We start from the raw sequence: 22,221 nt of genomic DNA on the forward strand, positions 1-22,221 counted from the left end.
AAGTCCCAATAAGAAGACCGGCCGGGGAGATTATCCCGTCAATCGATGCCCGTCAATCCCCGTGGGATCTGCTTCACCGTCATCTCAGTGATGGCCCTTTCGTCTCTATCCGCAAGACCGCCGCCAGCCACGACTACTCTGTCATGTAGTCAACAACGACTAACAACCAATATCCGTACGGCTGGCTTATTCCGCCATCCCGTCACTGCAAACAAGCACTTCGTTCATCCCGCCTTCTGTCTTGCCCGCCTAGCATGACCCATGCTCGCATCCACACTCGACCAGCATCTCCTTTTTCAGCCTCCATCTCGTACCCAATAATGGGGGTTTCCAACACTCATCTCTAATCGTCCGTGCTTCTTCATGCGTCGCCCCGGGGTCGAGAGAACTATTGAATTCCCAAGCTCTTCTTTGGGGAATCGAGCATGTACGCAATGCTTCGTCAATCTCATTCGCAATCTCTGGCCACGCAGCTTGCTCCGTCTCTTACCCAAAAATCATCAAAATATCCATGGCTCTTAACGTCCCCACGGTGGTATTGATATAGCACAGCCGGCATCCCATGCCTGCACCATGTCGCGTCGCGTCGCTTCGTTAATCGCCCACCGTTGCAACCGCCCTTTTTACCTTTTTGTTTCCCCGCATATCCGGAGCTTCTACGCACTTCCCTCACGAGGTTAGTGCAGACCTTTCGAGGTCATTATTGCCAGCCGAACCGGGTGCTTCCCCCGCCCGTATCGGAGGCCTGGCGACACCATCACCATGTCCGCCCTTTTTTATCTTGAGGCAATTCCTCAGTCTTCTAATCGACATTATGACTGTCTGTACATATCGCATTCGGAGTGACTTCCATTTCCGCAAAAAAGGCCCGATCGCCAGAAAGGCGTTACACGACATTGTGTAACCCCCTTTCTCCTATCCGTACCTATGATGAGCCGTCAGAACTTCATACACAGGTGGACTTTGCGAGGGATTACCACGTTACCGTTGCGCCGTGACCCCAGCGTTTTGTGCCTGAAGATCTTTTCCGTCTTTGCTTGCCCAAATGCCGATAACCTTGTCTTCTGGCCCCTCTGCGTGCTGTATCCTTCAGAGGCTCAATCTACAAATGCCTAGACCGCCTATACTGAAGTCGGCTAAGTATGACATCAAGTCCGAGACGATCTCGGGCTGCGCAACACGGCAGTCTTGTCAATATCTCTGCTACTTCCGGCTTTTCCGAGCGTGCATGTTCGTGAGACTTGGAGAGCTTTCAATCCCCACGTTTTATTGTCTGCCCTCCGAATCAAGCAAAACTCGACACCCCCCTCCCCATCCTGATGAACACAAAGTTGTAAATGCAAGCAGCTGTAAGGTATTTAAGGCTTGGCTTCTGCGTTTGTGAGATAGTGATAGCTCACCAGTGGTATCCTTCTCCCGGGCTGTTTGGAAACATACAAGCTGGAGTAGCCTAGAGTGTATGCAGCTTGCCGCCGCGCCGAGCACTTTCACACTCCACCTTCTGAGTCACGACGAAAGTGTCTAAGTACAGATAGCATTTGTAGATAGCAGTCATTTTCCGGGAGGTATTCTCCATAGTATACTTGTTTGCTGATGGACTTTGCTCAAGATTGAAATGTTTTTTTAGGACTTCTGGTTTGAGAACTCACCGAGTGGAATGACTTATGATATAAGGGCTGCATGTATTGTTAGGCATGTTAGGCATAACACTGGGGTACTTGTGAAGGCCCTCGTCCGGTTTAGAGAATGGGCCAATGTTACTTGTCATTTGTGGAATCTTAGGAAGTTGGCAGGTAAGTTGGTACCTATACTCCCACCCGTCGATTAGAAATCACAAGCGGTCTTCGGCTTTGATAGCAACGAGGCAGAGGACAAGTATACATAAGTACGCCTAATGATAGAGGTAACAAAAGGCCGTGGAGATCGTTGTTCGTGTTCGTTTCCAACGGACGAGGAGCATGAACTTTCTTTAGAAACCTCATTACGTGGTGACTCTAGAGTAGATATCGTTAACACCGTCTAGATCATCTAGTACTCACTCAGGTTGTCAGTTCCTAGGCCTCATCATCGTCTGGTAGGTATCCGTTATGGTATAGTTCTTCCTCCATGGACTCTGCGAGATGGAACTCTCGTTGTATTGGACCAGCGCTTAGGCACATTGAAGCTCGAAAATGGTATCAAGTTGATTCCATTGTCTGCTCCGCCGACCCAGCTCTCATTAAGCCTTTCAAGGCGCTAGTAAGATCGCTGGGCCTGAAAGTCTTCTACGTGTCCATCATGAGAGTGCCCTACCTTTATATATTGTTACAGCCACCCGTGAAGAGTACCGTAAAAGCTGGACGGAAAGTACTGCCGCACGCTGCAGGAATGAATCAAAAGATCCAGTTTACGTCGGCTTCGTTCATGCGCCCTGAGACTCATGTCCATTCTCTCAGCTGAGGAGCGCGGGGGAGTTGAAGTATTCGCTCATCGAGCTCAAGACAAGAAATTGCGACACGAACAAGATCAAAGAATCTGTAAAGCAGCTGGGAAGGTGAATGAGCAGCCATCGAGTTGGCCCACTTTGACTTTATTCAAGCACTACGCCCAATTGTCATAGTCCGGTAGACCCTCGTCAAAGTATACCTCCTCGACGCGGTTGAAGCCTATCCCCGGAGCGTCGTACGGCCACGGCTCTCCATTCCCGCTGGCGAAGAGGGCGAACATGGAGCCCTCGAAGTTGGGATACCCAGGGTTCGAGCTCATCTGCTTGGAGTTGAATGTCTTCAACCATGTGGGCGAGGTTGCGTTGCTACGAGAGTAGCCAAGGGAGTACTCCAAAGGCGAGGCGCGGATGTGAAATGTTAGATCTGCGGGGATCGTTGACTCGTTGAGAGGGTATTCTGTTGACTAGAGGTAAGGTGAAAAGATCAGTACGTAGGCAGTCAACAACTTGAGAACGCGGGAGAACCTACATTGGGTCGAGTTGTTGGACCAGTGGAAGTTGGCAAGAGATCGACGTATAAGCACAGCCCAGTCGAATTCCAACATCCTCTTACGCCAATATCTTGATGATTGACTTCACTCAGATACGACGCAATCCCTACCGACTGCCTTGGTCCCAGCCCAGCCGACGTCGACGACAGTCTAGCTGAGAAAGTCATGTTCAACGACGTCTGCTTTCGAAGCACAGCAGCCGCCGTATCCCGGTCCCCGAGCGTGAAAACATTGGGATTGAACACGATCCCCGAGTCGTTGACAACCACTCTCTTCCCGAACCCACCCGTCGCCACCGCGCCCTTGAGCCGGAAGTTCTCCGTGTACGGCGTCCGCTGCTGGTACCAGCTGATGCCCAACTCGGGGCCAGTAAACTCATCAACCCATTTCGCCTTGGGATACTCCTGATCTGGTCCGTCGACGCTCTCGCTCAATAACAGAGGCTTCCCTCCATTCATCGTCGGCCACCCGTCCTCCCAGTCAACCTTTACCAGAAATGCCTCGCGACCGAGAGGCGAGGCACCCTTTACGTTCCGTCTTGCTAACAGGGAGGCGTACCACTCTCCGTCAGGTGTATCAGTGAACGTTGCGTGGCCAGTCGACTGCACCGTGAGCTTCGGATCGGCGCCATTGTAGATGAGCGGGTTCGTCGGGGAAGATTCCCACGGGCCCTGGGGTGACTTTGAGCGGCCTATCGTCGCGCGGTGGCCTGTACTCGTGCCGCCTTCCGCTAGGAGGAGGTAGTACCACTCCCCGCGCTTGAACATCTTGGGACCCTCTGGTCTGGAGCTGGGCAGTTGCGGAAGCGTGCCGTTCCAGATATTACGGTAGGGACCGATGCATTTTCCTGTGCTGAGATCAATTTCGCATTGCGTTATGCCCCATAGCCGGTCATAGTTATTATTAGGCCCCATGAGGTTGAGGTGAGACTTCCCCGTAGCCGGGTCGTGAAACAGATCCGGATCGATGCCGTAAGGCTCAGCCCATGTCAGAGGGGACCAAGTGACGAGGTCCGGGGAGGAGATGTACCATATCCGCGGCCAGGAGCGGGAGTCCGGGTCGGAGCCCCATCGCGTCATGGAGGTGATGTAGAAGAGGCCGTTGTGGTGGGAGAAGGAGGGGGCCCAGACGCCCTCGCCGGCGGAGACGCCATAGAGGGCGAGGACGGAGGGGTCTTGGAGGGCGTGGGATACGAGGTCCCAATTTGCGAGGTCTGTGGACTTGTAGATTGGGATGCCGGGATAGTAGGTAAAGGAGGAGACTGCCATGTAGTAGGTGTCTCCGACGCGGAGAATGGCTGGGTCGGGGTTCCATCTGGGGAGGTGTTAGTGAGGTTGGTTCGAGGTGATTGGAGAGGATGGTGAGCTTGACCCTGGGAGAATTGGGTTCTTGATGGCTGATACGACAGCTGCTAAGAGCAGAGTCGCTCTTGCGAGGAACTTCATCGCGTCACGTCAGAGATGTAGCTTTGCTACTTCGAACTTGCAGCCGACCTCACAAAGACTTACATGTCTGTAAACGGAGCTCGGCCTCTCTTATACAAGGGACCGACGAGGAGTGCAAATTTCCAGCTCTAATAAGTTAGAACACCCCTGTAGACAAGCGTCCTAGCTTCCGCCCAGCCTTCGGGCCTGTCCGGGCGAACCCCCGATGCGCGCGGTGATGGGTCCGCGACGCGGGGTATATCATCGCGGGGGAAAATTGGCCGGGTAAAGACAGATTTGCAGGCGCTTTCCGATCCGTGAGCAGATCCCACCTTGAATTGAGCTGCGAATGCACTGCTAGTCACGTCATGGGCATCAAAGTGATAGGCGGAAATGTGTTATACCGTTGCTCTGTACTGCAGTCTCTATCTCAATGTCCTTGGCATCGCTCTTGCTTTACGATGCTCGCTGGGCTAAGCCTTATCATTTTTGATTTGGCCGGGTCGGTCTTTCCATAACATCAACATCGATCTCAGCTCAGAATAAGATATGCTGGGTACTTTGAGGAACTGATTAATTCGTGGGCCTACTAGCCACCTGGATCTTGGACCTTTGAACAGTGCATTTTCCGTCTTTCAGACCAGTGAAACTTAAAGTCAATATCAACCCATCTCACCTGTAAGCGTAGAGCGCTTACAGCACGGATTCGATGTCTTTGCTGGCTTCCATTTTGATTCGCATAGCCTTGCTACCTAGATCCTAGTGTAGTGTGACCTCTATCATAGTTTCTATCATGCGCAGACGGTCGCCTATGTCCAGGCCTACGTAGAGTCCAACACGACGGTATGTCCCATCTTGCGCCCTTCCAAGAATCAAACCTTGTGAGTTTTTGCCTAGACGCTGGTTATGATGATCTAGCGGAATGTCATCTTCTATCACATAACCAAGTATATGGAAACAAATGAACTCCGAAGGCAAGTCTTTCAACGAATGCAACTCTGCCCCAGAGTCGAAGCGCATTTGGATATGCCAAGGCGCAACGACTTCGTTCATACGGCTAAAAGCCTTGCCTCGTAAGGTGATGCATCCTGATACGACACCTCCATATGGTGCGACGTCGATGACAGGCTCCACTGAGACAGCGACCACTTCCGGCAATGGCGAGAGACCTATGCCGTCCGCCCGCGATGTAATTGCTAGCTTCCTATAGTCAACGAAGTCTTCGCTATCTAATAGCGAGGGCGTTTTCTTTTCTTGTCCAGATTGTGTATGTATACACGAGTCAAGGTGGGTCAAGTCAGGCAAGTGCCAGACGACGGCTCCTGGAAAGCTCGCCCAGGACCAAGACGGCGCTATGTAGGAGGAAGACAGCTGCGGAGTGAGGGGCTTCTTTGGCATCCATAAGAGTTGCAGTGGGAGGAGAGGCGTATTCCATAGCCCCGCAACGTATGGAGATGTGTCGATATCACCCGACGGTTTGACCAAGTTTCCAAGTGTTTGGGCAACTCCTGAGATGGCCAACAGCCGGTCTTCAGGAACGGAAAGTGTCCGCTGTGAGAACTCTTCCACAACCTTGGACCATAGCTGGAAGATTGCTTCGAAAGGTGGATAAAGAATAGCATGAAGATCTGGGATTAGATGCTCGGGGTTTCTTGGGTTACAGCCATAGCTTTTGTTGTGGGCGATCCTATCCCTGTATCCCACCCAGTGGCGGGTCTTGAACATGTTATCCCGGAGTGATGCAGCACCTGAGCTTGGACCGAATCTAGTGGTCATACAAGCCCAGGATATCCGGCGAGTGCCAAAGGAGACCAACCGAGTGGCCAGCAGAGACTCTTGCAATGTCCAAGCCCGGGTATCGATATGGTCAATCTCGTCTCGCGCCTCACCACGGAAGAGCTTGAAGCGTCTTTTGGATGAGTTATCAGGGCGAGGGTCACCGGAAAAAGGGAAGTAGAATCCTACATAACCATCCGGTCCTGTCGTGTTAGGCGGGCTGAGGAATCCTTCAGCACAACTTTTCGCTACTGCCGCGGAAATTGTGATTATAGAGTTGGCGTAGTAATGAGCCATGTCACCGACCTCTCTGGCTAAAAGAGCAGGATCGTTTTGAACAATGCAGAGGCTGTCAACCCAGAGGAGTTTTACACCCAATTGTCGGGTGACATGAATCGCGTCCTGTATAGTTTTGGGCAGGTTTCTGACTTCTATTCCTGTCTGATGTCGAGCCAAGTTGACTGTAGTGGTCTTGATGGTCTGGTCCAGGCCCCAGCAGTAGGAGAGAGCAATGTATGGGTCAACTCTTGTGCTATGGGCTTGTCTAATACGGACGATTCTCTCGTCCCCGGGGGACAGTTCGATGAACCGCAGAGGCCGAGTACCTGTCCCTTGTCGACAAGACGGGTGTGATTCAAGGCAAACCTGGAGTCGACGACGAATTTGAGCGATGCCGCTCTCTGAAAAGGTACCGCCATCTATGGTTTGCCCTACGGCATCATCCGCGCAGGGGTCATCTGTACAGCCTCAGCAAGAAATACTGATAATGAGCGCTACCGCCAATAAAAACTCAACCTACACGCGTCAGACTCAATGTCAAAAGTACCCCCTGTTGGACTCCAAGAGTAGTCGCTCGTCGACAGAAAAATCGAGCATTTAGTAGCGTCGGAGAGAATTCCATTCACAGATTCAATCACCAAGCAAATCCTTGTCCGCAAGAGTTGCTCAGGCGGTGTCCTAGACTTCTCGATCTGTCCCCATATCCAGACGAAGAATGGGCATCCTTCAGCGTTAGCAGCGGCAACCTGCCGCATGTTATGAGGCAAAAGGTTTCTCCACCTAAGGCTCCCTCGTTGGCGTGTCTTCAGTGGGTCGCTATGTAGCGACACCCATCTATTGATTCTCTCGGGGGCAACGCTTGATGTTGATATAAGAGCTGAAGCACAATGATGACACGTGTGACCCGCGGTCGAGAACGCGGGAAATTCGGCAGGTTGTAAAGATTCGCTGCGCCACGGGTGGGGAAAGTGTCGTTCGGCGTAGAATCTATCCATTTCCCTGTCCGATTTGGTTGGATAATATCCTACTTCAGAGGATTCCAGGCGATATTTTTGGAGAAAAGGAATCTAGATCGGACTTGAATGCGAGATTACTGAATTTCCTAGACTCTACCGGAATTTGAAGAGCGGCCGGGAGAAATCTTTCAGGCGCAGCTATGGGTGTTTGATTGAAATGAGGCTGAATGTCCTTAGTCGGAGGCCGCCTAGCACGTGATCTTTATGTGACCTCTACTTAAAGCGTTCGCGAACATCATGAGTAACATACTATCGACTGAAAGTTCTGACTTTCATTGTGAGGAGTTGTGTAAAGATGGCCTCGTTACCAGTTGTCCTTGATCAATGTAATGCTGTGTACCTACAGAAATGATAGTAAACGCATGAAAATGTCACCGTACGAATTATACGTTAGTCTCTCTAGATTAAAACAAACTTAGGCTGCAGCTTGTCTAAAATAACTCAATCCTAATTTGCTGGTGTAATTGACTTACACTGACGATAACAATTGGTGATTCCGCGAGGATGTCGGTCTATCGCAGGTTTTGGCAAGTTGGGCGAGCTTCTGAGCTTGCATTGTGAGCAATGAAAAGCCACCGTTGTACTATAACATTGGTATGCCATGAATTCATCCATTCATTGTGTTTTTTGTGATTCCCTTAGAGTGCGGGTTGCCACAATATCCTACTTCGTCCATTACAAGCAGGCACCTGGGACGACATTCAGAAAACGGTGTCTCTGTTCGCAAACCCTCCACAAAGAAGCGATATAGATAGCTTCACCGAGGACAAGGAATCCAATTGAACTTGCAGAACGGAAGACATCATGCCATATGTTAGTCTTTGACCTTGAGCACCATAGTCCCTGGACCCTGAATGACTTCATTGTGCCCCCACTTGGGTTGGCTAAACTCTATTCTAAGCCGTGAGTGATGGTAACGTCAAGACATCGAGATCTGGGATTCAAGGCATTCTGTTGTAAACGATTGAACCAGAATAGAGGCTATGTTGTGGTTTAATGAATTACTTGAATGTCTTACTTTACAACATCAGACATCACTTGGCAGTCAAGCAACAGGCATTAGTGCCCGAATGCGAAGCGAGGGCCGCCAGTACCCGCCGGCGCCCGATGCGGTGTTAGTGTCTCAGTGTTTGTCAGGCCGATAAGGCGCTCCGGGCGCCGTCGCAGGTGCCCACCGCCTCCTCAGTGACATCGTCGGAGCTCCCCGCGACTCCTATTAGATAAGTGCGGAGTCGCCCTGCTTGTCCTTTGTCGTCGTGCATACATCGCTCACGGAGGGGGTTTCAACACTTTCATACTAATCCTCACATTTAACTTATTCAGATTGATCACAATGGATTCCGAAGTCAAGTACCTTCTCTCCCTGCGCGCCATCCGGGAGCGCGCGAAGATCGTTGGGGATGTCGCCAAAGCTGGGAACTTGAGCCACTTTGAAGTTCATGAAGATAAGCTGGATGAGGTGGTCGATTTCGTGGCTTCAGTTATCAAGGTCGGGACTGATTCTTCATTCACTTCGAAACCCTCGTACGGCAAGCCTAACATGAGCTCTTCAGCGCGACTACGGCCCGGACAAGTTCCATACAATCCCTCCTCATGGGCGTTGGCAACACTTTGAAGTCGGCAATGTGCCCCGCGTCACCAACATTATAGAAGAGTGGAAAGCAAGTGGAAGCGACGAGACCGAGGTCACCCGTCGTCTCATCGACCTATTTTTTGTGTCCGTGCTTTTGGATGCCGGGGCAGGTGATCATTGGCGATACAAGGAGCCCAAGACCGACCAGATTTATGAGCGCAGCGAGGGCATCGCCGTGGCTAGTCTCCACATGTTCAACGACTTGGCCTACACAACATCAACAGACAAGGCCAACCCTATAGTCGATGGTAATCATTGCAACTCCGAATTCAATATTGAAGACGTGTGCTAACCACTAGTACTCACAGGAAAGGGCCTGGAGCGCCTAGAGACAAGTGTACTAGCAGAGGGTTTCCAGGTTTCAGACAGCAACCCCATGCTGGGAGTTGACTCTCGCGCCGGCCTCCTTCGCAGCCTGGGAGAGTCACTTTTGGCCCATCCCGAAGTATTTGGAGCTGAAGGCCGCCCAGGCAACCTTGTCGGTGCGTTAGATGCTGCTGCCCCTGAAATACTTTCTGCGTGCTAACGACGAGTAGACTATCTGGTGAAGTCTGCCAAAGGGTCCTCCAAGATTGATGTGCTCTATCTCTGGGACATTCTCCAGACTCTGTTGATTCCTGCTTGGCCCAAGGATCGCACAACTATTGGCGGAACACCCATCGGCGATGCCTGGCCGTTGAGTACTTTACACAAGGGAGCAAAGGCCGGCAGTTCCGACTCCCCCGCGGCAGGCATTCAACCTTTCCACAAACTGACACAGTGGCTCACCTACTCCCTCATGGTTCCATTCCAACGGGTACTCGGTCTGGAGTGGGTCAATGCTGGCTCTCTCACGGCCTTGCCGGAGTACCGCAACGGCGGCCTGTTCGTCGATATGGGTGTTTTGGCCCTGAAGAAGGAGACACTGGACCGAGGCTTGAAAGCATCGGGTAGCGAGCTGCCAATGTTCGAGGCTGGTGACGATGTCATCGTGGAATGGAGGGCAATGACGTTGGTGCTGATCGATAGCCTCTATGGCAAGATTCAATCTCGCATGGGAGAGGGTGTCGAGCTGAGCATGGCACAGCTGCTCGAGGCAGGGACGTGGAAATCTGGGCGGGAGACGGCAGCAAAGTTCCGGCCGCAGACCAAGTCAAGCCCAATTCTCATCAAGAGCGATGGCACTGTATTCTAGAGCTACATGGGACAATGGTGCATCAAGGAAGGGCGGTCTACTAAAAAAAGAGGGAGCTACCTCCAAGCTTGCTTAGTCTGGTAGAGAGACTAGTCGAACCCGCATACCCGTGATTCCAATTGCCGGAACATGCTTTCTTCTTCAATGCTAGTAGAAGGGGGGTGATTGGTCCTCGACGTGGACAAAGGAGGGGAAACCGGAAACCTGTGGCTTGTTTAGATTTGAAGATCGTCACCGTGGCGCGCACCGTCTCCAATAACCGTGGCGCTCCAATCCCCCAGATGGCTCAGCTTGGCTTCGTACCTTAGGCACGGTAGGCCAGCAACCATAATAATATGATGCTACTGGATGCTTCTGATTATCCTCTGGGCATGCACCTTTTCCGTGATGCATCTTCTCTTCTGCTCGCCACTCGCGTACATGAGATCAAATTCCGTCCCAGCATGTTACTGCCTATTCGCGACCTTGTCTACTCATTACACGCGACAAATGCGGGGGACTTTGGATACCGGCCAACCTATGATGTTCCGTGTATCAGGGACGGCATCCGAGGAATCGGCTGCGGACTCGACAATCTGCACTGTCCATGTGACACAGACGGACAGGAGGCCATGACATTGGTCCTGATATCATGTCTGGCTGGACGCACGCCAATAAACATGCCGAGTAAGTCTGACAACCAATTGGCATTTTTCTACACCATCTGACAACTTAATCTCAACAGGAGCTCGAGATGCTGTATCGTCAGCCTGTGCACATATAGCTAAGAGGAAAGGTCTAACCACTGGGCTCTTGTCTACCTTCAGCGTACCAAGAACCGTTGAAGTTGCCGTCGAGCAGCATGTATCGGCAAGAAACGCTTCTGTGAGCCAGCAAGATCAACTTGGTGATACAGTACCAACGAAGAGCGGGATGTCGAGTGGAGCTATAACAGGCATCGCCGTCGCAGTGGTTGCGGCCGTCCTCCTGGTACTTGCCTTAGTATACTTGGGACGCAAAAAGAGGAGGACCATTTTTGAAGAGGCTGGGTACGGCGGCGGGACTGCAACTGAGCTAACCGGGAAACGCAGTCCTATGCATGGGACAGGCACAGAAAGGACCATATCTCGAGAAGCACCATCGTCCGCTTACTAGCTCAAGAAATCTTGTGATGGGGTCGCTCAAAGGGACTTCCAGGACTGAAGGGTGTCTTAGTATATTGATGGGTCGGTTCCTCACTTAATTATGTCAATATTGATATGGGCGACTAGCAAAGGAATGAGGGCGGAATCGGTCCTGGAATCTTAAAACAGACCTGAGGACAAAGCAGATAATCAAATAATATTCAATGACCAGCTAGACTGCCAATCAGCACTCTGCCTTGCAGCTTTGATATAGGGGCTTAAGATGAGTCTAGTCAACCAAAACATAGACCGACAGCCTGACAGAAAAGCCGGATTATTGATTTCTGTTAACAAGACATAGTTTTGAGCAAATTCTTTGGGAAATTATACGACGTAGCAACCTATAAGCTACAGGTCACGGACAAGACAGGAGACGTTAAAGCGCATTTCTAAAAATGATGCTATGACCGTGGCAGGGCTCGAACCTGCGACCTTCTCGGGATCAAGTGCACATACTTGTGAACGAGAAATCATAATCCACTAGAACACACAGCCGAATGGCGATGGTGGGTATATGGCCGTTCTGGGTCTAAGAAGCTGCAGGTCTCCGAAGTGGATAACTACTCGTGATCCGTTTTGGTGTTACGATCAAAAGAGAGGTTTATCATCGTCTACTTAACAAATAGAATGTGGGAAGAGGTTGAGAATACGTTGTATCGGACGCCAGAACTCTTGATGTTTGCTGGAGCGAGATGTGTGCCATTACGCACCATGCGTTATGTTACTCATGTACTTGTGACAACCTCATAAGTTGACTTTGTAGCTTCGAGAAATCGTTTGGTCCGACAAGTAATTCCATATGCGCGTGTTGAAAAAGAAGAGAATAGGAAATGTGAACTGCATAATCCGTAGCGTGTGTGACAAAGTAGTCATCAAGGGCTTCCCTGATTAACCAGGTGTATTCTGATCCGAGTGACATATTCGCCTTTGAGACATATCAGTCTGTGCAAGGCAGAAGAAACTTACAAAGTGCAGTAGAGGTTTAGCGCAACATTGAGTTGAAGGAATTAGAGATAGAGAGTTGCAGGCTCCAATCAAACTCAGGGCTTTCAGAGAGAGAATCCACTCGGGGCCAGGCTCCAGGTGTTGAGATCAGATATGAGTGGTTGCAACCAATGCGAAAGACGTGACATCTCCCCATGCGATGTTGGCAGATTAATGAACCGAACAGCCGATAAAGAAAAGCTGTGATGCCATTCTCGGCGATATTTCTGCCGATCAAGACGCTTCCGTGTAAGCTACTATTGTTCAAAGTCCTTAAGTCGAGGATTTCTCTTTCCTAGATCAATCCGCATATGTAGCTCGTTTACATCAATACGACTTGCAGCGTGCAACGATTTGTTATTGTCAACTCGTTATGTGCTCAAGAGCTCTGATAGAACCAAGCACAGGATGTTGCCGTCTTGGAGCATCAAAGCTCATATGCCAAACTCGACGACATGAGTCAGAGAACCACATCAGAGAATGCTGACGAGATTTTCTCCAGTTAATTGACTGCACAATATGATCCTTCAGTAATACTAAGCTAATATAGTCGGAAACGGATGTATCAATTTAAGTTTCAGCCCTGTAGACCGCCAAGTACACAAAAAGCCGGATGAAGCCAGTTTATGTCTATCCTTCCCACCTTTAATCGAGCGCTTTCGCGACTTTTGATTAGAGGGGGCAGATAGCCTCAGCGCACAGATCCGAGACCCCCATAGAAATTGCGGAACCCAGCAATCCTCATATCCATAAATCAGACTGGTTATTAGTTCGGTCTCGGCTTTCTCTCAGGGAATCCGCGCATCACACGGGCCCGCGACAACGTCTTGAAGTCCGCTCCCCGTACATTTCCACTTACGAACAAATTTCGTATATGAGTGGTTTTGATTGAATGAAAGAAGTTATTCTTTTACGTACAATAAGTTTTGGACTAGGATACTGTATCATACAATCTTATATAGGTTGATATAGAATAGCAAAACTTCGCAAAAGTTAGCCAACCTTTTTCCTCTTCAACTCAAACTACACGTCATTCATTAAGCTTTCACCATGTTTCCATCCTTGATTTCTTCTTTAGCTGTTCTTGGCACCGCCATTTTGACGGCTCACGCCGCTCCGATGCCGGCATCGTGTCGTGCGACATCAAGTACTCTGGCCGGCATGGGCATGTGCTTCGAGCCCTCTGTGGGGTGCAACCCAGGCCAGAGGTTCGGAGAGTACATTGCGAGGAACATCCGGCACGAAAAGGGCATCTGCACGACGACAGTTGAGGTGAGTTGACTCTTAGACTTGGTATCGGATAGAATGCTAAGTCGTGGGATAGTTCACTTGCTGTACAAAGTGAGGTGTTCACCAGGAGGATGACAGTACTGCTTTGACAGTACTGTTTGATGCAAGTATAATCTCTAGGGAAATCATGTACTGGTACGAGAGACCATTCAAGTGATACGGACGTACACACATTTGCTTGGGAATTCATTGAGGATGAATCAATTTCATCTCACTTTAAGTTACTACTTGACATCCATCACATTCGTCCGGCATAGCCCATAGCAGCTGTGGTGCCTGCGTCACTACCAGACAGTCACAACCAGTAATGAGATACCTCGACTTACGTGGCGCAATGGCATAAGTAGCGTCATTCATCACAACCTCTCGCCTGCTATTGTCCTCTAGCCCTAACAAGGAGACAACCTTTAGAGTGATAGAATTTTTGATGAAGCATTTGGACAAGGTTGCAAATAATGCGTGGGTAGAACGCCACAAAACGCATATTTCCATTTTCATGTCCAATGACTTTGGTCGTCCTCTTATCGCGATGCAGTGTGATCCGTGTTCATTGGCTCTGCAGCCTCTGAACCCTGGTTGGTGGTGGCGATGCCCTGCTTCAGCTTCTAGCTCTATGCACCGGCGGTAAGGCGCATCCGGCGCGTGCCGTCAGCGCCTGCGGCGTGGGGTCAGCTCCCGCGGCTTCGCTTTCGTACGACCCTCCTTGATGGTATGTCAATCATGATATAGGTACCGCGAGTTCCCGTAATCTTAAGGACGACTCTCCTAGACAGGTTCAAGCCCCAGCCTTAAACTCCAACTAAAGCTTGCAAACATGCGATATAACCACATCCACCCACGCTCATGATCTCCGCCGTCGCAGCCTATCCCCTCCTCTCACCTCCCTTCGCAGCAGCGGCCCCTCCCTCGTCCACGACTAACTGGGCTCCCGAACCAAACGGTCGCGGCACCTTTGGCCTGATCTGCTCCTGCGTGCTCACCCTCACGATATGCGTCTGGACGGCCCTCCACCTCAACGTCCCCGCCGCGCGCTCCACCCTTCGGAGCCGGTCGTTGGAGCGGACAAAGTGGGTCCTCTACGGTATCTTCGCGCCGGAGCTCGTGGTCGCCACGGCGGCGGCTCAGTATATTGTGGCAAGATGGCTCAAGAAAGAGATTGAAAAGGATGCTGCGGATCGGAAAGGGAGTACAGGTGCAGATGGAACACCTGCCGATAGGGAGGAGACCAGGACGTTTTCGAGGCATACGTGGGACATGACGCAGTGTTTTTACGCCGTGATGGGAGGGTTCGTCGTCAATATGCCTTCTGCCGAGGTCGAGACGGCGCTCAGGAGAGTAACGGTCACGCCGGAGGGTATCAGGCTCTTATCCTTCGTCGGAAAGCTGCCGCAGATTCACGAGTCGCAGATCCAGGATAAGAGCAAGGCGGACTGGATGGCCAAGTCGCTGGTGTGCATACAGGCCGGCTGGATGGTCGCCCAAGTCATCGGCCGCCTCATTAAGAAAATGCCCGTCTCGCTACTCGAGATCAACACCTGCGGGCACGTTGCTTGTGCTGCCCTGCTTTATTTACTATGGTGGAGCAAGCCCCTGGATGTGCTCGATCCCACTGTTCTGGACGAGGGGAACGAGGATGCCATGGCGTTGATGATGTTCTGCTCGTCGATGAGCGCTGTTAACGGCGTGACTGAGATCCGGTGCTTCATGTACATACCGCCCGAAGACGTGGGCACGGAAGGGGTCAGAAAGGAGAACAAGGACAAGATTCTCATCACGACCCACTTGTCCATCGGCTCACCTGGCACCAGGGAGCCCTCTAGGTTTCTTGGCTTCGACGTCAGTAACCTTCGTCCCTTCTCGTCGCCTGTGGACGTCGACATTCAGTGGAAAAGAGTATCCCGAACCGCATACATGTACCACATCGACCAGGCGAAACCGACGGTGTCCCCGGAATGCCAGCAGATATACTTCGCTTCACCTTATACTCAGCTCAATCTCCGGCACGGTACGATCTATTGTCGAAGACTCTTTGCAGATGTCCAGAGACACGAGAAACCTCACATGGCCGTCAACCCAGGACGATTGGCACAAGCTGCGTCAGCCGCAGATTCTCTCTGGGCAGAATGCATTTCCCGGCCGACGTATGCTCAATTCTACTTCACCTCCGTGCCGACCGTTGGCGTGTTTCTCGGCGAGACGGATTACCTCGTCCCTTACATAGTCAACTTCCCGTCCATGTCGAACCTCGGGCTAGGCCAAGTCAACATCCACCGCGACGTCCTGCGGTCGGTCCTCGCTCTGACGGCAGCAGCGTACGGCGGGCTTCACCTTGCGGGCTGGCTCGACCACTTTCCGACGACGATTGAGCGGACTCTCTGGCTGGCTGCGTCTTTGGTGATTACATCCTCGGGCGTGGTGTTGTGGATCTTCTTCCTCGCTCGACAGGTTTGGCCGCGGTTTGATATGTTCATTTCTGGTGCGGCGCCAGGGGCGCAACTGGCAGGAACGACGTACCAGAAACCTTGGATGAAGAGAGCAAAGTCGTTTGTTCTTTGTTTTGTCCTGTTGCTGTTTGTTGTGGCGAGGGTGTTCTTGGTTATTGAGGCGTTTATCAATCTGCGCGAGGCTCCTGCGTCGTTGTATGAGACCCCGGAGTGGTCTGATTTCTTTCCGCATTTCTAGTGAAAGAGGTGATGGATATTTGAAAGCTGCACGCTGTGATCAATATCGTTTCCCAGTCTTAGACCAAGTTGCATAATTCAGATGGCAGGAAAGAGATGGGAAATCTTGTATTGGAATAGGAAAATGGCGTATGGGCCAGTGGTGATGATCACGTCGTGTTGACCAAACGCCTACGTGCAATCGTTGGGTATCTTCTGATATCAATATAGATCTTCGGTCAACATAGGAAATACACTGCTAGTGGGCAGCAAAAGTGGGAGCAAAGAGAGTATCAGCGCATCAAGTCTTGAACTTCCACCCCTCAATAAGTCGCGCAAGTTTCATGTGACCTTTCTGTCTAGCGAGGCCTGCAGCAGTGCCTTGGCGATACTTCGCTTTCGTTTTATAGTCTTGAAGAGACTCGAAGACGGCGCTGGCATGAACCAACCTCGCGCCATGTTGTAACAACAGCTTCACTGTCGCGTACTGACCCTTGACAGCCGCATAATGCAGCGGTGTTGCGCCGTGGTGATCGCGCTCACGAACATCTAGTCCAAGGTCTATCAGAAGCTTGATCATTGCGGGATGCGCTGTGGCAAAGAACATCAGGTTCGCCCCTGACATTGATCGAGCTCTGAGGTACGCCCCGGCGGCGAGGAGAAGTCGCACAGTGTCGAGGTGCCCTGCCCTTGCGGCAGCGAAGAGTGGGGTGAACCCTGGCCAGGTCCTAGTATCGAGGTCGACGCCCGTACTGATCATCGTCGCAAGCACGTCGTTCTGTCCGTAGTGGGCTGCAAGATGTAGCGGTGTCATGCTGGAGTTTCGCAACAACGGGGTTGTGAGGTCTGCACCACCTCGGATGAGGGCGATTGCAATTCGCGTGTTGCCGGCTTTGAGAGCTTGGCATATGATTCTCTCTGCTCCAGGAGCGGAGTGGTCTACCTCAGCACCGACCTCGATCAGAAATTGAGCAGCCTCGAAGCATCCCAAGTGCATCGCGATGGTGAGAGGCGTCTCTCCATGTTCTGTCGTTGGGTCAATCTGTGATCCAGCTTTAAAGAGAAGTTGCAGCACCTCGACTCGATTCTTATGAGCTGCCATGTGCATGGGTAGGTACCCCTCGCTACCGGTAGCATCAAAATTGGCACCACGAGAGAGGAGAAGCTTCATGGTGCGTAAGTCCCCGGCTGAGGCAGCCGCGAGCAACGGAAAGTTGCTCTTCGAGCTCGGCAAGTTAACGTCGGCCCCGGCCCCTATCAGCACCTCAGCGATATCCGGACAAGCTGTAGATATTGCGTACGTCAAGGCGGTGTGCTCATTGACACGTCGGTCGAGGTAGGCGCCCTGATCTGATAGGAATTCCGTCATCGGGCTGCTTCTCATAGATATGGCGACATGGAGCGCTGTTCTGCCATTTTGTAGTCGGGCTTCCAGGTCCGCACCATATTCGAGAAGCTTTTCGATAGCGTTGAAGCGGTAATTTTGAACAGCCGCTATAAGAGGCGTTCGTGTTCCCAAATCCCTGCGGTCAACCTCGCCCCCAGCGCGGATGAGCACCTCCAAGGTGTCATCGTCTTTGGCTGACATGGCGGCGTAGTGGACTGGCGAGCACCCCAGCGTATCGACGGCATTCACATCTGCACCGAGTTCGCACAATAGCGAGACGACCTTCTCGGAGTATCCATACTTGATTGCCGTGATCAAGATTGTGTCGCCTTCGTCTCCTCTACTCTCGAGATCTGCTCCGGCGATAGCTATGAAAGTTACTAGAGATGGAATTTGGCGATTCAAAGCTCGACGAAGAGGGCAAAGTTTCGAGCCAAAGCGAGGCGCATTCGGATCGATGCGCTGTAACAGGAGCTTCACCACGGCGGCTTCGTCTCCATGATCGATTGCATCGTGTAAGTCTTTGGTTGTTCTCATGCTCTGCTTGTATAGTATGCCCGGCGGTGGTCTGAGTCTCTTCAAAGCCGAACGAACTTCGAAGGAATCATTGACGGGGGTGGTTTCTGCCTCTGGCCTTGGTCGCGGACCGATGGTAGATAGACGCAGTCGACTACCTTTGTTGAGTACTGCCGGGCTGATCGCACAATCCCATGACACTAGGCGGGATGAGTGCATGAATGTGGAGTGGTTTTTGGATGTCACATGTTCGCTGTCTTGGTGAGCAACGTCCGCGCAACTGGTCCGAGTTTGACATACCTTGGAACACAATTAAGAAGAAATGTAAGAGACTGACGATTTGTCTTTAGCTGGCGTTGAATTTGCCTGAGAGAGTCTTCGTTCCAAATGATGGTAATTTGTCCCGAGGACATGTCGACAGCACTATCGCTCGTCGCCGGGCGAATTCGCGTACTGTAGAAGTCGAGAGACGACAAGTCTGTGTTGATCGAGTCCAAGGCATCCTGGCAGGATTGGTCGAGAAGGACTGGATCGAAAACGAGGGTTTCCGGTATCGTTTCGCGCAGGTACTTGAATCGTCGGAGAGCATCTGTCACGGCGCGACATTCTTTGGCGAGATCAGACAGCGTCACCGGTGCCGTATTGAGGCTATTGGCAACAGTACTGTACCGATCGGTAAGAAGCTGTGATGTGCGTATCAGGTCGGCCAGGCTGGTGCCGGACTGGCGTCCCGGGGAGTCCATGACCGGTCACCTTAGCAGGTGGACATTTCTATGCGGGTTTCCATCAAGATCGGAGAACAGACCCGTCGGTCTTCGAAGTCGGGAGGAAATGCCCTCTTTTAGGTTGGATCAGAAGAGGGATGATGGGGAAACATGTCGCGGGGCCAGGGAACCGAATCTGGCAACGGCCCATTCCTTCAGCAAACCAGTACCAAACGGTTCGCGCCCGATACGGTATTTGGGGCGATGCTAGCCAGGGGAGACTATTGAGTGCAATTTGGCGAGATGAAGAACAGGCGAGCCCAGAAATCCGGGAGCTTGTCAGGGCATGGTGGTCACGCTAGGACGACGACCCCTCGGGAAGATTGTTCAAGAATCGCATCATTGAGGACGGATAGAATGTAGGTTGGTTGGAACCATGAAAACACGAAAGTCGAAACACGCCAGGCTCATTGCTTGAGGCGGTTATATTGAGATCAGCCGGGAGATGATGGCCGGCTCGTCGTGGAGGTGGAAACAGCACTTGATTCCCACGGCTCCATATTGGTAGGGTTGCAAAGGACAAACCTTGACATGCGCTAGACGTGGGTAGGGATAACTGCATCGTCGTCCGTGTGTTTCCCAGGGGTCTGGATGGCATCCGTGGGTTGATTCACCTTGAAGCCAGAAGACGCGGTTGACACTTGTCGGAAAGCACCGTGGCGAATCCAAGACTGATTTCGCGGGGTTAAAGATTGCTATTTATTGCGTGGCTTCTCGAACTATCGAAATCTGACAGGGCGCTAAAGAGCAATGTCTGCGTGGCTTTGAAGCAGAATGTCTTGACTCTTGGTGCTGGGTCTGAGCGGGCACACGTGGGCGGGAGGTCGAGAAGTGGGAGTCTGGGAGAGACAGAGAGACACAGAGACACAGTTTAACTCCATCGTTTTGCATTACTAGAGGATTGCCGCAGTATATATAGACGCTACCCTACCCTCGAATTCCGTACTATTTAACCTTAACCCTTTTCTTACCTATTTTTTCCTCTATTTTACCCTCTCCCTCGTTAAGAAATCGTTAAAATTATAATTTTAATAACTTATTAATAAGCTAATATTATTATTTTAAAATAAGTAACTTATATTTATATATAAATATTAAAAGTCTTATTATTATAAAAATAATAATAAATATACTAAAGTACTTAAAAAAGCTTTTTAATAAACTTTTAATACTATTTAAAATAATAATTCTTAAATTATAAAAAAAAGCCGAGATACTATATTAATATAGCCCTATTTATTTTATTAATATTAATAATACTTTTTTTAATATAAAATATATTAATAATACTCTATAGCTACGTTACTATACTTTATAAATTATGCTTAATATTAATAAAAATTCTAATCTTATTTTTTAGTTCGTTTTTTAGTTTTTTTATTAAAACTATTATTATAAAGTTAATTTAGTTATTAATATTTTAATAAGTATTTTAACTTAACTTAGAGGCTTTTATAGCTCTTAAATAGAAGTTTTTAAAGGATTTATAATTAGACTTTTTATTTATTATAAATAAAGTTATTATAATTAAAACTATAGTACTATTTATAAATCTTAATAATAAGTAGTTAGTAATATAGTTATTTTTTTTATAATAAGCTTAAAAAAGTATTTTAATTTAAGTACTAAATAAATACTATACTATTTTATTAAAACTATATTCTTATATTTATAACTTAAAAAGAATTAACTTTTTTTGATAATAAGGTACTTAGAGAGATATAGAGATAAACTAACGATGAAGAAAGTTAATCCCTGGATTCCCACATACCTACCTGGAAGCTTGGACCATATCGTGTTGTGGATACGTTTCCGTGAAGCTCAGGCCATCCGTTCCGCGCCGAGGATCTTCCGCTATGGCTCCCCCAAGACCGGCCTGAATGATTCGATGATTCGAGGTGGGTCATCAAACGTAGAAATGATTGGTCTATCACCGGCACCCAGTCGGAGCTCTTCCAAAGTTCCCGTCCTCAGGAATACGTACCCCTAGATGTCCCCAAGCTTCCACTCAAGCTTAGGTACCTACGGCTTTCCGTCGACGTAATCGAGTTTGCGGTGGTCACCACATAATAACCAAGTCTTTGGAGATTTTTTGATCCCTATACGTGCTGAGCAGGGACACCTGAAATCGCTATCCTCCGAACCAAGCGTATTTTCACAACAATATCCACGCTGGCGAACATACTCTGGAAGAAAGAGTCGTCATCCGCGACGACCGGCGCAGTCCCCTCCAACCCCCCGACTGGAGACATCATGACCCAACCGCCGGCCCAACCCCATCTTACACCACAGTTCTGCTTCTCGACAGGAGCTCTGAGGGGTAAGCTGGACCATGTTCGTGAACTGCTAGATGATCGACACTAATGTGCTTCTGAAGACTTTCTAAGGCTGTCTCGTGCCACGATCGACGACTCCATCACTCAAAACCTCAATGCGCTTGTAACACCCGCGCGAGCCGGCTTCGACCCTACCTCGACCTCACAACGAACACCGCGTTCCTTCCCTCGACAGATAGACCCGCAAGCATGTCAGAACTTCAAGGACCAGGTGCTCTTCCCGACATGGCATGCGCGAGCTGAAGTCCTGCACTATTGCGGAGTGGTTGCGACAAGTCCAGACCCAGACGATCCGGAGGTTCTGTTACGGCAGATTGAGGCTGCAAAGGACAAGGAACGAGTTGTCAACGAACGCTTGGATCCATACTCTGGACGGTTCTTCCCTCGTGAGCCTCGGACGGAGCAACTCGCGATGCTTATTCGGCAAGAGAAGGGCGTGGAGAACATTGTGCGGACAAGAACGTGGGATATGGTCAAACAGCGATGCGGGGAGTCGGCAAATTCGTGGGAGGAGGCTCTTGCGGGTTGGCGCTCAAGAGCTGCCGGGAAAGTCGATGGCTTGTAGGCCCTAGACTGCATCCTTCTCAGCAGCTGTACCAGTATTGTATAAATGTCCACCACGTATTGTACCAACCTTGTAACATAACGCCACATGAATAACGATAGATATAAACAAAATAAACACCAAAGTAATATCAAGCCATTTGAAGCTCGGCCGAGAAAGAAAATATGTTAGAGCAGCAAAGGCCGCAGAGAACGAGAACTCTTGCGCTCCATGACCCTAAAGATCATAGGAACTCTGGTTGCTTCGAGGCATCTCATCATGTCCCAGAATTTGAAGCA

The 22,221-nt window shown here is 50.3% G+C and overlaps 8 protein-coding genes across 8 annotated transcripts; 5 read left to right on the plus strand and 3 right to left on the minus strand.

Annotated features, from left to right (window-relative positions):
• Positions 1–2,580: 2,580 nt before the first annotated feature.
• On the minus strand, positions 2,581–4,421 carry CABS01_02527 (beta-xylosidase; the record flags this gene model as incomplete). Its single annotated transcript, XM_060535905.1, has 3 exons — positions 2,581–2,889; positions 2,955–4,290; positions 4,348–4,421. 3 exons carry the CDS (start codon positions 4,419–4,421, stop codon positions 2,581–2,583), a joined length of 1,719 nt encoding a protein of 572 aa, XP_060393817.1.
• Positions 4,422–5,159: 738 nt separating this feature from the next.
• On the minus strand, positions 5,160–6,473 carry CABS01_02528 (uncharacterized protein; the record flags this gene model as incomplete). Its single annotated transcript, XM_060535906.1, has 1 exon — positions 5,160–6,473. One exon carries the CDS (start codon positions 6,471–6,473, stop codon positions 5,160–5,162), a length of 1,314 nt encoding a protein of 437 aa, XP_060393818.1.
• Positions 6,474–8,804: 2,331 nt separating this feature from the next.
• Positions 8,805–10,278, plus strand: CABS01_02529 (urg3; the record flags this gene model as incomplete). Its single annotated transcript, XM_060535907.1, has 4 exons — positions 8,805–8,960; positions 9,025–9,352; positions 9,413–9,586; positions 9,641–10,278. The coding sequence occupies 4 exons, from the start codon at positions 8,805–8,807 to the stop codon at positions 10,276–10,278; spliced, it is 1,296 nt and encodes a 431-aa protein (XP_060393819.1).
• Positions 10,279–10,613: 335 nt separating this feature from the next.
• On the plus strand, positions 10,614–11,412 carry CABS01_02530 (uncharacterized protein; the record flags this gene model as incomplete). The annotated part of the gene is made up of 2 exons (XM_060535908.1): positions 10,614–10,944; positions 11,003–11,412. 2 exons carry the CDS (start codon positions 10,614–10,616, stop codon positions 11,410–11,412), a joined length of 741 nt encoding a protein of 246 aa, XP_060393820.1.
• A 2,063-nt stretch (positions 11,413–13,475) lies between these two features.
• On the plus strand, positions 13,476–13,770 carry CABS01_02531 (uncharacterized protein; the record flags this gene model as incomplete). Its single annotated transcript, XM_060535909.1, has 2 exons — positions 13,476–13,697; positions 13,750–13,770. 2 exons carry the CDS (start codon positions 13,476–13,478, stop codon positions 13,768–13,770), a joined length of 243 nt encoding a protein of 80 aa, XP_060393821.1.
• A 788-nt stretch (positions 13,771–14,558) lies between these two features.
• On the plus strand, positions 14,559–16,397 carry CABS01_02532 (uncharacterized protein; the record flags this gene model as incomplete). Its single annotated transcript, XM_060535910.1, has 1 exon — positions 14,559–16,397. The coding sequence occupies one exon, from the start codon at positions 14,559–14,561 to the stop codon at positions 16,395–16,397; it is 1,839 nt and encodes a 612-aa protein (XP_060393822.1).
• A 279-nt stretch (positions 16,398–16,676) lies between these two features.
• CABS01_02533 (uncharacterized protein) lies at positions 16,677–19,021 on the minus strand (the record flags this gene model as incomplete). The annotated part of the gene is made up of 2 exons (XM_060535911.1): positions 16,677–18,531; positions 18,579–19,021. 2 exons carry the CDS (start codon positions 19,019–19,021, stop codon positions 16,677–16,679), a joined length of 2,298 nt encoding a protein of 765 aa, XP_060393823.1.
• A 2,274-nt stretch (positions 19,022–21,295) lies between these two features.
• Positions 21,296–21,943, plus strand: CABS01_02534 (caffeine-induced death protein 2; the record flags this gene model as incomplete). Its single annotated transcript, XM_060535912.1, has 2 exons — positions 21,296–21,362; positions 21,420–21,943. 2 exons carry the CDS (start codon positions 21,296–21,298, stop codon positions 21,941–21,943), a joined length of 591 nt encoding a protein of 196 aa, XP_060393824.1.
• Positions 21,944–22,221: the final 278 nt, after the last annotated feature.

The sequence above is a fragment of the Colletotrichum abscissum genome, assembly GCF_030869225.1.
Source record: "Colletotrichum abscissum strain IMI 504890 chromosome Unknown Scaffold_5.1, whole genome shotgun sequence".
NCBI classification, from domain to species: Eukaryota; Fungi; Ascomycota; class Sordariomycetes; order Glomerellales; family Glomerellaceae; genus Colletotrichum; species Colletotrichum abscissum.